General features: G+C 39.4%; 1 protein-coding gene across 22 annotated transcripts in view; it reads right to left on the minus strand.

The window, feature by feature from the left end:
- EYA4 (EYA transcriptional coactivator and phosphatase 4) overlaps positions 1–15,798 on the minus strand; it is a 390,196-nt gene that overhangs the window by 138,576 nt on the left and 235,822 nt on the right. For 9 of the 22 annotated variants that reach the window (XM_077486829.1, XM_077486826.1, XM_077486825.1 and 6 more), the window contains 2 exons: positions 5,530–5,654; positions 3,085–3,153 (listed from right to left, as the gene is read on the minus strand). The exons of 5 other annotated variants lie outside the window; for them this stretch is intronic. In XM_077486829.1, coding sequence (XP_077342955.1) covers positions 3,085–3,153; positions 5,530–5,654 — 194 coding nt within the window. The remainder of the gene's footprint in view (positions 1–3,084; positions 3,154–5,529; positions 5,655–15,798) is intronic. 8 more of the 22 variants (XM_077486831.1, XM_077486828.1, XM_077486827.1 and 5 more) reach the window with 1 other exon arrangement.

Here is a 15,798-nt window from a genome sequence, read left to right on the forward strand (position 1 = left end):
GCCCACCCTTTACTCTTTGTGAGATTCCTACAAGTATTGAGAAAATACCTTTAAAGTTATCAATTGCATAGAATGATTTATGACAGTCATAAACTGCAGCTGGTTGTTATTGCACAAAATGTTTTTATTATCATTTGGATTCAGGACATTTTCACTAAATGGTTCAGGACCCTTCTATCAAAACAGGTGGCAGCGAGCAGCGCAAGATACTGTAATTTAAACACAGATTGGATTCCTTTATTTCTGGGAATGACATCTTCAGATATAGTTTAGATGACTAATCTAATGATTAATCTAGATGCTGCCAGCATAGTTATTATAAGAGTATTTTGATAAACTGCTGTTTTCCCCCACTGGGGTTTAATATGTTTTATTTTTTAGATTAACACTATTAAAATTAGAATATGATATACAGCATTTTCTGGATTTTTGCCTTTTTTATTGTTACGTCCTTTATTAGCAGTTGTATAGCTTGGAAACTTTTTGACATGGAAACTGATTTATTAAAAGAGTTAGGAATGTTCACAAAATAAATTGTGTGAATACAGGCATACCCCACTTTTAAGTACACAATGGGGTTTATTTACTAAAGCTGAAAAGTGCAAAATTAGACTCACTTCTGCATAGAAACCAATGAGCTTCCAGGTTTTATTACCAAAGCTTAATTGAACAAGCTGGGGTTAGAAGCTCATTGGTTTCTATGCAGAAGTGAGCCTGATTTTGCACTTTTCAGCTTTAGTAAATAAATCACATGTACTTAAAAATGGGGTATGCCTGTAAAGCTGAAAAGAGCAAAATCAGGCTCACTTCTGCATAGAACCAATGAGCTTCCATGTTTTATTACCAAAGCTTAATTGAACCATCTGAAGTTAGAAGCTCATTGGTTTCTATGCAGAAGTGAGCTTTTAGTAAATAAACCCCATTGTGTACTTAAAAGTGGGGTATGCCTGTATTCACTCCAATCATATGCAGATAAAATAAGGAAAGTTGTTTTTATATGATTAGGTAAACAAAGTGAATATTTTCACAACTTGTGTGCACAACCTTAACTCCTTTAGTAAATCAGCCGCACTCTCTAATGTTTTTGGCCATGTTTGTTGTGTGTCCTACAGTGCTGATTACCTTACCAAAGCCTAATGATTTGGTCATGTGATTTGTACTAGATTAGCAAATCATATCTCAGATTCTTCTATTCTAGGGATGAGCCGAACACCCCCTGGTTCGGTTCGCACCAGAACTTGTGAACGGACCGAAAGTTTCCACGAACGTTAGAACCCTATTAATTACAATGGACACAAACGTTTGAAATCTAAAGTGCTAATTATAACCGCCAATATGCATGTTATTGTCCTAAAAAGAGTTTGGGGACCCGGGACCTGCCCCAGAGGACATGTATCAATGCAAAAAGAAGTTTTAAAAACTGACGTTTTTTCTGGAGCAGTCATTTTAATGATGCATAAAGTGAAAAAAAAAGTGAAATATTACTTTAAAAATCGTACCTGGGGGGTGTCTAAAGTATGCCTGTGAAGTGGCACGTGTTTCCCATGTTTAGAACAGTCCCTGCACAAAATGACATTTGTAAAGGAAAAAAAGCCATTTAAAACTGCTTACGGCTATTAAAGCATTAATTAAGTAATTATGAAGTAATGTCTTGTCCTGGCAATATGGAGGAAAATCTTTGAGAAAAATGGCATGGCTACCCCATCACCCCCCTACCCCAGCCCATTACCAGCCCCTTTCGGTCTTGTATGGATATTAAGGGGAACCCCGCACCCAAAATATGTTATGTTAATGTTAGGCAGATGCCTGTGTTGCACAAATGAACTACACAACACCAGCAACGAGGGGGTAGATTCAGGTGTATGCTGTGCAGGAGGCACACTACACTGACTGAATATTAGGCAGATGCCTGTGTTGCAGAAATCAACTACACAACACCAGCAATGAGGGGGTAGATTTAGGTGTATGCTGTGCAGGAGGCACACTACACCCACTGTAACAGCACTAGGTTAGGAAGCAAAGCAAAGCTGACACTGTCCCTGCCTATCCTGCTCTCTCCCTGAACACTACACTCACTGTAACAATGCTATCTAAAGAAGTAAAGCACAACTGACACTGTCCCTGCCTATCCTTCTCTCTATGAACGCCGCAACACACTACACAAGGCCGCCGCGCTGGCGGCCTTATATAGTGTGTGGCGTGTACTATACCCCCTGAGCTATAATTGGCCACAGGCATCCAACCTGTGTCCAATTATGGCTCTCCTCGCTGCCGGCGCTGTGATTGGTCAAGCATGTGGGGTCACAGTGCATGCTTGGCCAATCATCAGTCAGCAATGCACTGCGACTGGCGCAGTGCATTGTGGGCCGTTCGTATCACATGAATTTGATGCGAACGGCCCACAAAGTTCTGTTTTCGACGAACGGACAAACGGCCGATGTTCGATTCGAACATGGGTTCGAATCGAACACCGGGCTCATCCCTATTCTATTCGAAATAGATTATATAAGGCATTTAGTCATGATACTGTACAAAGCCCGAAGTAACATTTTCACCAGGACAGGTTCAACTTTAAAAAAAAACTCACAGTCACCCTTTATTTATATATCTCACTCAGACTCACTCAGATATTTCCTAAAAGTTGGCAGTTCAGTCCAGATCTACTTTAATAGGGTCAAAAGCAGTTTACAAACCTATCCCGAACACGTATTAATCATATTTCATCGCTATGAATATACTAATTATAGTCTAAATGAGATCCTTGTTATAGTATACTGCCTACCTCTGCTTTTAATACAGCTTAGTGCAAGCCAGAGTCTTTATTTATTAATAGCCCTGCCTCAAAATCTCAGAATTACTGTACCCATGGTCTGATAAAAAAAAAACAAAAAAAAACAGCAAGTATGATACAGGAATAAAATGTCGAAAGTTCTTAAAACTTGAACGCTTAAAACATTTTGTTTGTAAAAAAAAAACTGAAATTTGTATGAGAGTAAACACTGCAAAACCACACAAGAAGGAGAAGAGCACTGCAATCTTTAAGCACCTCAGTACCACACCATGCGTTATACAATTAGCCCATACTTGTTGCAGAAGACGGTGTACTACAACTCAGTAGCCAATCCGCGGTATTTAGGACAGTCATATTCTCGCCTGAGAATTAGAATCCAACAATTGCTTACTAGTTACATCACTTCTACAACTGTACTCAAATAAGTTACATGAGTTTCTGAAAAGCTGATTCTTTAGAATGAATGGATTCTCTTAAAAAACAAAAACAAACACAGGGCAACTGCTATTATCATCAACTCAATTCTTGGGTACATAAGAACTACAAGTGTATAAAGGATTCTTAAAAAAATCTGAAAATAGGGATCATTTATACTAGCTGCATGCTCAAATGCTCTGCTTTAGAACTTTTTTTTTTTTTTTTTACTACCTTTACTGAAAGGTGACAAATTGACATTTCAATCATGGTACACACAGCAGTGCATTACAATGTGCTATAGTTGATGCAATTTGATGCACTGTGGAAAAATGCAGAATGTCTGCATTTTTCAGCACCGTAAATCACACCAGTGTTGTAATGTGAATGAGTCACAAAAATAAACATTGTTTTCTATGTGCCCTTGCAGTGACTGGCATTAATCAGGTGCAGCAAAATGCAATTTACTGCACATAGCTTGAATGAGCCTTATGGAGAGACGGTTTTCAAATTTGTTCATGGAGCTCAGCAAATTCCATTATTGTCTGCAGATCACAAAAGTTCAGTTTTGTCTGAATTTAAGTGTTGCAAAATGAAACAAACAAATCTGCATGCACATCTTTGGGCAAATACAATAATAATTTAGTTAATAATAAACCACGCTTGTCACATCTAAGACTCAATGTGATAAACAAATATCATGCCATAAAATGTGTTTCACAAATAATTAAACAATATAACCAAATTCATATCAATGAAATATCAAAGTCCTAAAAAAATAATTCACAGATTTACAAGTGCAGGTGCTCTTTAAAATGTAAACTTGGTACTTTGTTCCAGTTGTGCATATAGTGCCCTACATTGATTTGCACTCACCTAATGGACATGCTAAACTATCACTAGCATGGTCAAATGCACTTGTGGGGCATGCCCCCTTTTAAACCAGTAGCTCTTGAATTAGCTCAGGTTGAAATCGGAAGCCCAGTAATACCACTCCGCGATCGTGGGCACGGGGATTTGTAAACACACAAATTCCTGTTCTGTCAGGGGAGAGGAGACATATCGTTTATTCCTAGTAAGTAGGAACAGTGATATGTCTCATCCCCCAGTCAGTCCTATCCCCATATAGTTAGAACACACTCAGGGAACACAGATTCAACCCCTTGATCGGCCCCTAGTGTTAACCCCTTCCCTACCAGTGACATTTACATAGTAATCAGTGCATTTTTTAGCACTGATCGATGTATAAATGTCAATGGTCCCAAAAATGTGTCCAATCTGTCCGCCGTAATGTCGCAGCTCTGCTAAAAATCACAGATCACCACCATTACTAGTAAATAAATAAATACATAAAAAATGTCATAAATCTTTCCCATAGTTTGTAGATGCTATAACCTTTGCGCAAACCAATCAATATACGCTTATTGCAATTTTTTTACCAAAAATATGTAGAAGAATATATATTGGCCTAAACTGATGAAGGAATGTGTTTTTTTAAAAAAAATTTGGGGACATTTATTATAGCAAAAAATAAAAAATATAGTTGTTTTTTTTCCAAAATTGTTGCTCTTTTTTTGTTTACAATGCAAAAGATAAAAATCGGAGAGGTGATCACACACCGCCAAAAGAAAGCTCTATTTGTGGGAAAAAAAGAACGCACATTTTGTTTGGGTATAGTATTGCATGATAGCACAATTGTCAGTTTAAGCGACTCAGTGCCAAATTGTAAAAAGTGATCTGGTCAGGAAGGGGGTAAAATCTTCCGGGGCTGAAGTGGTTAAGGAAGCCTGTTTCCATGTTCAGAAATGTGGCTCAGGTCCCCGTCCAAAGATGGCATCGGCGGAAGTTGCGCCACGATGCTGCGGGTATAGCGAAAACATGGTTTCACCTGATTGGTTGTCTTCAGGAAGCACCTACATTTGTACACTGGGGAATGTTTTTGTAAGACTTTGATATTTCATTAATATGAATTTGATTATATTGTTTAATTATATGTGAAACACATTTTATGGCATAAGTATTTGTTTATCACATTGAGTGTTAAATTTGACAAGCGCAGTTTATTATTAACTATTGGTGTAAAAAATCTGTGCACATTTTAACTGCAGCCATCATTATCAAGGTTAACATTTTTGCATGAGCACAACAAGTATATATCTAAGGCACTGAACCAATTCTCTTATTTTTTACAAAAATAATATAATTTACAAAAAAAGTGAAATTTTATAGATTTTCCACAATTCTCTTATCTGCAGTGTGAACAACGCAATGGCAAAAGACAAGCTATTATATTTATAAATGAAAGTATTATAAATAAAGCTTACCTCCTGTACCATTTGTTGTTATAGAACTACTGCTAATATTTGGCTTGTCCAGTTTGGATGCCCCAGATGCATCTCCACTACCTACACGATTATGCGGACTTGCTAGGTCCTGCATTTCCATAGACCTGTTGGCGAAAAGAAAAAAAAACATATCCTTTCAGGTTCAGGTTTTAGATTTGGTAATTGCAACAGTGTGGCTACAATTTGAAATGTATTAAAAAATATAATACATATATTTGCTAGCACTTTACATTTATACATTAATAAATTATATTATAATATACATTATTATATTTTTATTCTTACTTCAACTCTAAACCCATTTTACAGTTTGTCTTGGTTTCTTGGATGCTAAATATGTTTTTTTGTGGTAATTACTTTGTTTTAAAATATGCATACATATATACATTTTCAAAGTGAACATATTATTTAATGGAGGTTATTTAATGTAAAAGGTCGATTTTTTGGATTTTGTACACAGATCCACTAATAGTAGAAAAAGCAACACTGTAGCACATTTTCTCTTCCTCTGTGCTCTATGCCAAAACAAAAATGGCCATGGGGGTTATTTACGAAAAGGCAAATCCACTTTGCACTACAAGTGCACTTGGAAGTGCAGTCACTGTAGATCTGAGGGGGACATGCAAGGAAAATAAAAAACACAATTTTAGCTTGCACATGATTGGATGATAAAATCAGCAGAGCTTCCCCTCATTTTAGATCTTCCCCTCAGATCTACAGCGACTGCACTTCCAAGTGCACTTGTAGTGCAGAGTGGATTTGCCTTTCGTAAATAACCCCCCATATATCACTAAATTGTCACTTGACTTGACATCCGATCAACTAGTACTCCATCAAAGAGAAATTATTGGGTAAGCATAACCTCTAGGACCCTATTACAGATATAGGCACATGCATTCTGAAGGAAAGTTAGGTATTAGATGGATCGGTGGGATGGGGGGCTGTGGGGAGGGGGTTTGTGGCAGAGAAAGGCGGGAGAGGTGAGGAGCAGTATACACAGTGAGGAAGCAGTCTGTACAGACAGGCTCCCTCACTTGCCGGTGCTGACTGTCATTGTCGGCTTTTATTTCCTTTCAATTTTGGAGCTGTCATTGGGGGGGGGGGGGGTTGGGGCACAAAAAGGCAGGAGAGGAGAAGAGCAGTATATAGTGAGGGAGCCATCTATACAGATAGGCTCCCTCACTTGCTGATGCTGATTTTCATTGTTGGCTTTTAAATGTAATTGTCAGCTTTTTTCAACACTTTATAGAGCCAAGAAGTAGCTGTCATTCGGGCCCACCACTAAATTAAACAAAGGGGCAGGGTCACCGAAGGGATGTCAGTGGCTTTTGTTTAATTTAGTGGTGGACCAGAATGACAGCTCCTTCTCGGCACTATAAAGTATAGAAAAAAAAGAGCCGACAATTACATTTAAAAGCCCACAAGGACAGTCAGTGTCGGCAAGTGAGAAAGCCTGTCTGTACAGACTGCCCACTCACTGTATATACTGCTATACTGTTCTTCTCTTCTCCTGCCCCTCTCCTTGCACACACTGCCCCCCCCCCACCCCCACACCCAAAGAAGACCTGTCACTTATCTGCTATCACATAGGGGACCATTCCTATCACATAGGGGACCATTCCTATCACATAGGGGACCATTGGTCCCCTATGTGACAGCAATAAAATTATAACTAAAAACACATGAAAAGTAAAAAAAAATAATAATAAAATAATAATTTGAGCCTCCCCACCCTCACATATACAGGCATATATACAAAAGTGCAATCTTTGGGATGCTTACATAAAACAAAAAAAACGGCAATTGTGCTGCACTTGTTACATGTCATCACACACGCCAGAGTGAGATCAATAATTTTAGCACCAGAGCTCATGGATAATGCTAAACTTATGACCTGTAGGGGCTTTTCAAACATCACCTATGGAAAATATAGGGTATTGACACTTTTACGCTGTTTCACACGTGCACAAAATTTTAATGATTGACATGATGGGTATCTATTTACTCATGCAACTTCATCTTTTATATTTTACAAAACTTTTAAAAACGACTTTCTCTTCCATCTGCGGATCAGATCGGGTGATGACGGACTCTACGGTCCATCGTCATCCGATCGCCCATAGGGGAGAGCGGCGCTCTGACAGGTCCGTCCCTGCACAGTGGGTAGACGCTATATTTTTTGTCCTTCCAAGTATAGTAATGTGAGCTTTTGGGTTTGGTCTCATTCTTTGTGTTAAATGCTGTAATCCTGCTATCTATGCCTCTCATTTTATTGTACCTCTTTGTGCATTACTTTTATATCTTTTGTTATTTTACTTTGCAAAACTCAATACAATCTTTGGAAAGCAAAACATGAACAGTTTGGGCCTCTTAAAGTTGTCAACAAGTGTTTACTTGCTTTGGGTTGCTTCATCACATACAAACATTACGCTGCCTTATTCGATAAGCTTGATAGTATTTTAGTTCCTTTGTTATACAAAAGGTCTGGAGAAATCGAAGCATTGCCAAAACCACAAACAATTAAATTAGTATTGTTGCCTCTCTTTAAATGAAATAAGCTACTGGGACTCAGATAAACACCCATTAATGACATGCACCTGACATCAGACTCACTGGGAGAGATATGGAGGTCTACAAAACATATGTTCTACATGTAATAGTAGTATATGAAGGCAATCACTGAAAATAGGCAAAACACAGCAAACAGTAATAAATCACTGCAACAACAGTGCTGAAACAAACTTCACAGGCTGATTGTATACATTTAGTTTTTGGGACTATAGTGAGAAACTGGAGATTATCCCCACTAAATCCACAGATAAAATGGACTATCTCGGTACCCAAACATTTACAAAAAGCATGATAAAAAATAAATGTATAATTTATTTATCATGTATTTTGTAAATGTTTGGGCACCGAGATAGTCCATTTTCTTTTTTATACTGGGGGTTTAGTGGGGATTACCTCTGGTTTCTCACTATTATTATTGTAAGGATGATGGTACCCCCACTCCCTTACTTCCTAACTAATTTTTCTCATCAGAGGCCCACCCTCTATAGATCTTGGACTACATATACTGAAGAACTGATAACTAGCAAGTCAACCCTCTTGTATAATATTGTTCTGATATACAAGAGGGTTGACTTGCTAGTTATCAGTTCTTCAGTATATGTAGTCCAAGATCTATAGAGGGTGGGCCTCTGATGAGAAAAATTAGTTAGGAAGTAAGGGAGTGGGGGTACCATCATCCTTTTATCATGTATTTTGTAAATGTTTGGGCACCGAGATAGTCCATTTTCTTTTTTATACTGGGGGTTTAGTGGGGATTACCTCTGGTTTCTCACTATTATTATTGTAAGGATGATGGTACCCCCACTCCCTTACTTCCTAACTAATTTTTCTCATCAGAGGCCCACCCTCTATAGTTCTTGGACTACATATACTGAAGAACTGATAACTAGCAAGTCAACCCTCTTGTATAATATTGTTCAGAAACAGTTCATTTATAAGAGCAGATGTCTAGTAAGTAGAAGTGGACTTTTGGAGCCTGAAACCTGGAATGAACCTGTGTACAGTGCCTAGGCTTAAATCAGACTGTACATCAGAATAACTAGCATTAGTCATGCAGCCTCTGTAAGTTATATTATTCTTACATAACAATATAATAATACTGAAGACATCCAAAGGAATAAACAACATAGCGTGCCTAAGTTGCAGGTAAGAGAGAAAAAAGCCTTGCTATATTATTATTAGGGCATTGTGCAAGGGTTACATGAAAATGCTAAATTTCACAGACACCCCATTAAATGCCTAATTTTATCACTTCACAGCTCTGGATTTGAATAGCGGGCCACATGTGTTTGCTTTCAAAGTGATCTTTTAGACTACTCTGGAAAGGAAAGCTACACCTATAGGACCTTATAAAGCAATGAAAGTTTTTATTCTACATTTTCAAATGGTATGTTTTTCCTAAAATGAGTGAGGAGCAAAACATAAAGCACCTAGGAGAACAAGGACGTACAGACAGCCCATCTGCAATACAACCACATGAAAGACCCATGGGCAAATTCAAAACCATTAACAGAAGTGCCAGGAAAATCTGCCAGATAGCCAGATGCTGCAAAGCATTGAGGGATATCTTCCACAGGTTGTCATCTGAATCCTCTAATTACTAGTCAGTGGGAAAAAGTAAGAAGAATCAGACAACTCATGTACACAAAGCCCCGCACAGATATAACACCAAAAGTGAAGCCAATGTTCCATAATTGCCAGTTGTAGCTTTCAAAGTGTAGTAGTATTAATACTTAGATGTAATACTCCACAAAATCAAAAGCAGGAATCAAATGTGTAGCCAATAAAAGGTTTCACCCCAGAATGCTTTTAATTTCCAGGCTACAGCCTACTGGATGTGTTGAATGGATAATAAAAAGATAAAAACTGGAAGGATATTTACTTTAGCTGTATATTTATCACATTTAAAGAGTTATGCAACACTGGAAATCAATTACAATAAAAATGTGAGATGACCACGATAAGAGCAATATATATATATATATATATATATTTGCTATATTACTAAAAGTATTGGGACACATGCCTTTACATGCACATGAATTTTACTGGCATCCCAGTCTTAGTCCGTAGGGTTTAATATTGAGTTGGCCCACCCTTTGCAGCTATAACAGCTTCAACTCTTCTGGGAAGGCTGTCCACATGGTTTAGGCATGTATCTATGGGAATGTTTGACCATTCTTCCAGAATCGCATTTGTAAGGTCAGGCACTGATGTTGGACGAGAAGGCCTGGCTCACAGTTACTTCTTGTCTTGGTATGCTGACGCCTTAAGAGTTCCCTTCACTGGAACTAAGGGCCCAACCCCACCCCTGAAAAGCAACCCCACACTATAATCCCAAATGATTGGGACTAGTACACAAAGCAAAGTACATACAGACACGGACGAGCGAGTTTAGGGTGGCAGAACTTGACTGACCTGCACCTGATAGAACACCTTTGGGATGAGTGGAGACTATGAGCCAGGTCTTCTCATCCACATCACTACCTGACTCCACAAATGCGCTTCTGGAAGAATGGTCAACACTCCCAAAGACACACTCCTAAACCCTGTCGACAGCCTTCCCAGAAGAGTTGAAGCTGTTATAGTTGCAAAGGAGAGGCCAACTCAATATTGAACCCTACAGACTAAAACTGGGCTGCCAGTAAAATTCATGTTCGTTTAAAGGCAAGTGTCCCAATACTTTTGGTAATATAGTGTATATACACTCACTGGCCACTTTATTAGGTGCACCTTGCTTGCTAGTACAGGGTTGGAGACCCTTTGCCTTCAGAACTGCCTTAGTTCTTCATGGCATAGATTCAACAAGGTGTTGGAAACATCCCTCAGAGATTTTGGTCCATATTGACATGATACACACCAAGTTTCTTATGCGCTAAGAGCTGTCAGTTGAATTTGTAGATCTGGGACCCAGAAAGGTATAAAAGGAGACGATAGACCAGTGCAGCTGCCTAACCACTGGAAAATAGAAGACAATGGACAAAAAACAAAAAGGCAGAACTCTATGGGGCCCATAGAGTGCTGCCTGTCTGTTTTTTGCATATTGACATGATAGTATCATGCAGTTGCTGTACATCCATGATGCTGGATTGAGTTCTGGTGATTTTAGAGGGCATTGGAGTACAAACCAGTTTGAGATGATTTGAGCTTTATGACATGGTGCATTATCCTGCTGGAAGGAGCCATCAGATGATGGGTACACTGTAGTCAAAAAGGGATGAACTTGGTCAGAATCAATACACAGGTAGGCCCTGGCTTTTAAACGATGCTCAACAGATACTAAGGGTTCCAACATGGGCCAAGAAAATATCCCCCACACCATTACACTACCACCACCAGCCTGAACTTTTGATACAAGGCAGGATGGATCCATGCTTTCGTTTTGTTTACACCATATTCTGACCCTACCATCTGAAATCGAGACTCATCAGACCAGGCAACATTTTTCTAATCTTTTCATGTCCAATTTTGGTAAGCCTGAGTGAACTGTAGCCTCAGTTTATCCTTAGCTGACAGGAGTGGCACCTGGTGTGATCTTCTGCTGCTGTAGTCCATCTGCTTCAAGTTTTGATGTGTTGTGCATTCAGAGATGGTATTCTGCACACCTTGTTTGTAACAAGTGGTTATATTCTCCTTTGAAATCAACAAGGCGTTTTTGTCCACACAACCTCCGCTTACTGGATATTTTCTCTTTTTCTGACCTTTCTCTATAAACCCTAGAGATGGCTGTGTGTAAAAATCCCAGTAGATTAGCATTTTTTATAATACTCAGCCACGCCCATCTGGCACCAACAACCATGCCACGCTCAAATCACTTAAATCCCCTTTGTTCCCCATTCTGATACTCGGTTTGAACTTCAGCAAGCCACCTTTACCACGTCTAGATGCCTAAATGCATTGAGTTGCTGCCATGTGATTGGATGATTAGCAATTTGTGTTCTTAATAAAGTGGCCGGTGAGTGTCTATAATGTACATCGTTTGCATATTATGTAGATATTATTGCTCAAAGGGAGGAAATGTTGCTTTCTGAGCAGAGTCAAAAACACTCTTATCCAAGTATGCTTCTAACAGGCTGACTTTAAAGGAAAATACTTAAAGAGTAACTCCACATTTGTAGGAAAAATTATAGCAGATAAAAAAATAATATAGCATATTTTAGCATATATAATTGTGACACAAGCCATATTGTAATGGAATGTTATTAAAGAAAACACTTTTCCTTTTCAATCTGCAGTGCTGTAATTTTTAGGCATCCTCTGCAACAAAAAGGTTCTCCCAAAGGATTAATAACTCCTAAAGGGAAGTAGACGCTGTAACATTGCTCATTAGGACACTGCTATGAATCAGCTGATAACATCACTGTCATTCAGAACCAGAATCCAAAGGGCATAGAAGAACACACATTTTTTTTAAAAATTTCAGAGCAGAAACAGGTAGGAATCTTCTACGTTTGCTAAAGTCCATTCAATGTACCTTGATCACTCAGGGGGAATTGTTGTTTTTTTTTTAGAACAAAAGTGACAGCCCCCTTCTGCTTGACATTATTCAACTGAAAAATCAAAGGAGCTGAACAGAAATGTTTTGGACAAACAGCAGCTGCATCCAATCAGATGCAATAACTGCAGTGTGAGATTTGCCCATCCATGCAGTATACCAGAGATCTTCAAACTACGGCCCTCCAGCTGTTGCGGAGCTACAAGTCCCATGAGGCATTGTAAAACTCTGACATTCACAGACATGACTAGGCATGGTGGGAATTGTAGTTCTTACTGTCTAATATTCTATATCCCAGGACGTTCCACGTAAAGTTACTGGTAAATCTGCTTAACAAAAACTGATTTAAATAAATCTTATGAAAATGTGTCTACTACTATGGGGTTCATGAGACATTGATTTAACTGTGCTTGAATTGTTGACTATATATTTAAATCTCCCATTAGCATGAGATTAAAATGCCCATGTAGCCTTGTAGGCTGTTTGGAGTAAAAGCTGGTTGTTAAGGAGTAGGCCCGGGAAGCCGGTCGCCGCGTCCTCAACAACCGATGAGTCATTAACTGTCAATGGGCTTCCCTGTTGACAGCTGAATAATTAAAAATAAAATAAACAGCCCCATGCCAAACTAAAAAAATGGCATGGGGTCCTCTCAAAATCCATGCCAGACCCTAATCCGAACATGCTGCCTGACAGGTCAGGAAAGGGGGGGACGAGCGAGCAGCCTCTCCCCTCCTGAAACATATCAGGCCATATGCCCTCAACATGGGGGGGTGCTTAAATGCCTAAAGCACCTTAGTCTCTTCCCCACAGCCCTGGGCTGTTGTTGTGGAGGTCTGCAGGTGGGGGGCTTATTGGAATCTGGAAGCCCACTTTAAGAAGGGGCCCCCAGATCCCAGCCCCCCGCATGTGAATGAGTATGGGGAATGAGTTTTTGACAATCCCTTTATTAAAAATAAAAAACAGTATCACCAGATGTAGATATATCGTCAATCACAGTGCAGCAACATGCAGCAGTCTGTGACATCACAAGTAGGGGCAGTTCAACCAGGTGATTTCGCCCTTACCTATATAAGAACTGTCAAACCGCAAGCCAGCCATTCCTCCAGTTTTCATTCACAGCGGACAGAGTGTTTTTTTTTTCTCAGTTCTGGTGGTGCGTTGTCATCATGATTGATGTTGGATCTACATCAGGGGACATTGTTTTTTATTTTTTATTAAAGGATTTCTGACTCAGTTTGAGAGCATTGTTTGGCAAAACAAGCAGAATTCAAGCTAATGGGCAGTGCAGTACCGCATTTGGCCAGAGGTGCAAAGGCACTCGGAACGGTTCAGAGCCATTCAGTAATACTCAAAATCACTCAGAAATACTCAGTTTCCGAGTGTTTCCGAGCCTTTCCGAGGCATTCTGAGTTCATCCGAGCAGTCCCCAAGTAGTTCCGAGGCTCTTGGCACCCGCCCCCCACCTCTGGCCACATGCGGTATTGCATGTAATAGAAGTCAATGCGGAAAGAATTATCTTCGTTTCCATTGACTTCTATGGGGGATTACAAGCATTCTCCTGGAATGAATTATCCTCTTAATCCAAGGTTCCACTGTATTAAACTAAGTTTAGATTGGAAGAAAGTGGTTTTACATCTGTAAGGAACAGCATCCACAGCTCTATATCACTTATAATAAGAGTTTCCTGCAATGTAATCCTATGCATTGCTGTCCTCACTGATCACTGGGCAAGTTGCCAAATTACTGGGAAGAAGTTCAGGTGTCCAACATATCAAAAGGTCAAGAAAGCTCCTCTATGCATGTTCAGGAATGAGAAAACTGCAGCTTGGGATAAGTAAATAACCAGTAACTTCACCGAGCTAAAGAAACTGGGTGTCATGTAACCTAAAAGAGTTATGCCTACAAAACATGAGTGCTATGACTCTATAAACAGCTTTTAAAGATTTTTTTTTTTTATCCGATATTATACTATTGTATTATGGTGCCCACATTAGGTTATATCTCAATCATGTAAGAAATAAAGCAGAAAAAGACTAGGCTATATGCATTTTTCCAGTTGTTATATATATCACTGAGACCCCTTTCACACTGGAGCGGTGCAGGCATTAGCGCTAAAACTAGCTGCGCTTTACCATTGTTATTGCGGCACAATGCGATCACTAGCGGGGCACTTTGAACCCCCCGCTAGCAGCCAAAGAAAGGGTTAATAGCGCCTGTGTTGTGGCACTGCCGAAGCACTTTGCAGGCGCTTCGGCAGCGCTGCCCATTCATTTCAATGGGCAGGGCCAATGGAGGAGTGGTGTATACAACGCTCCCACACCACCCCAAAGATGCTGCTTGCAGGACTTTTTTTGCCGTCCTGCAAGCGTACAGCCCCAGTGGCTTGAGAGGCAGTTTTCAGGTGCTTTACAGGAGCTATTTTTAGCGCTAAAATGCCTGAAAAGCACCCCAGTGTGAAAGGGGTCTAACTGTCATGCTCTATGTCTTAATTTAAAGTGATTGTAAATAAACGATCATCTTGTAAAACAACCCAATTGGTTTAAAACAGAAATAAAAAGGCAAAACATTTTTGCACACATATCAAAATACAATATAAATACCTTTTTTTCCTTTTTTTATAAATGATCACATTCCCTCTGTTCTCAGCGGCATAAGAACTGGAGGGGGGGGGGGGGGGGAGAAGAAGCAGCAGCACACTGAGCTTCCCAGTGAGGGAGTGTCAGGACAAGTCTGATTATAGAAATATGTATAGCTTGAGAACTGACCTCCTGATTTAATAGGAAAGCAAAGGAACTTGGAGGAACAGCAGGGATTTCATATAAAGGAAGAAATACAGAGAGAACAGTATACTTTCTCATAGAAGTATATGGCACATATCAGGAATATAAAGTTTTGGGGTAATAAACACTTTAAATTATGCTGCATAAATCAAAGAATGTGGCATTCACTAAACATCTACTGCAGGTGCATGTGTTGTAAATTACAGCATTTAAAGCATTTGTTAACCCAAAAAAAATGGATCCTGCTCCTGTAAAACATTGTTATATGACACAGTGATTGTCCTCTGTCATTTGGCCCCCTGTAACACCTAAAAAACCTCTCTGATCCTAACAGTTACTCACCACCCCTCTGTAAACTGACCACGGTGTATCATGGGTGCTAAGACCAGACACTGTGGTCAG

Source organism: Lithobates pipiens, unplaced genomic scaffold, assembly GCF_037356315.1.
Source record: "Lithobates pipiens isolate NorthernLeopardFrog02 unplaced genomic scaffold, aLitPip1_a1.2 Scaffold_18, whole genome shotgun sequence".
Classification (NCBI taxonomy): Eukaryota; Metazoa; Chordata; class Amphibia; order Anura; family Ranidae; genus Lithobates; species Lithobates pipiens.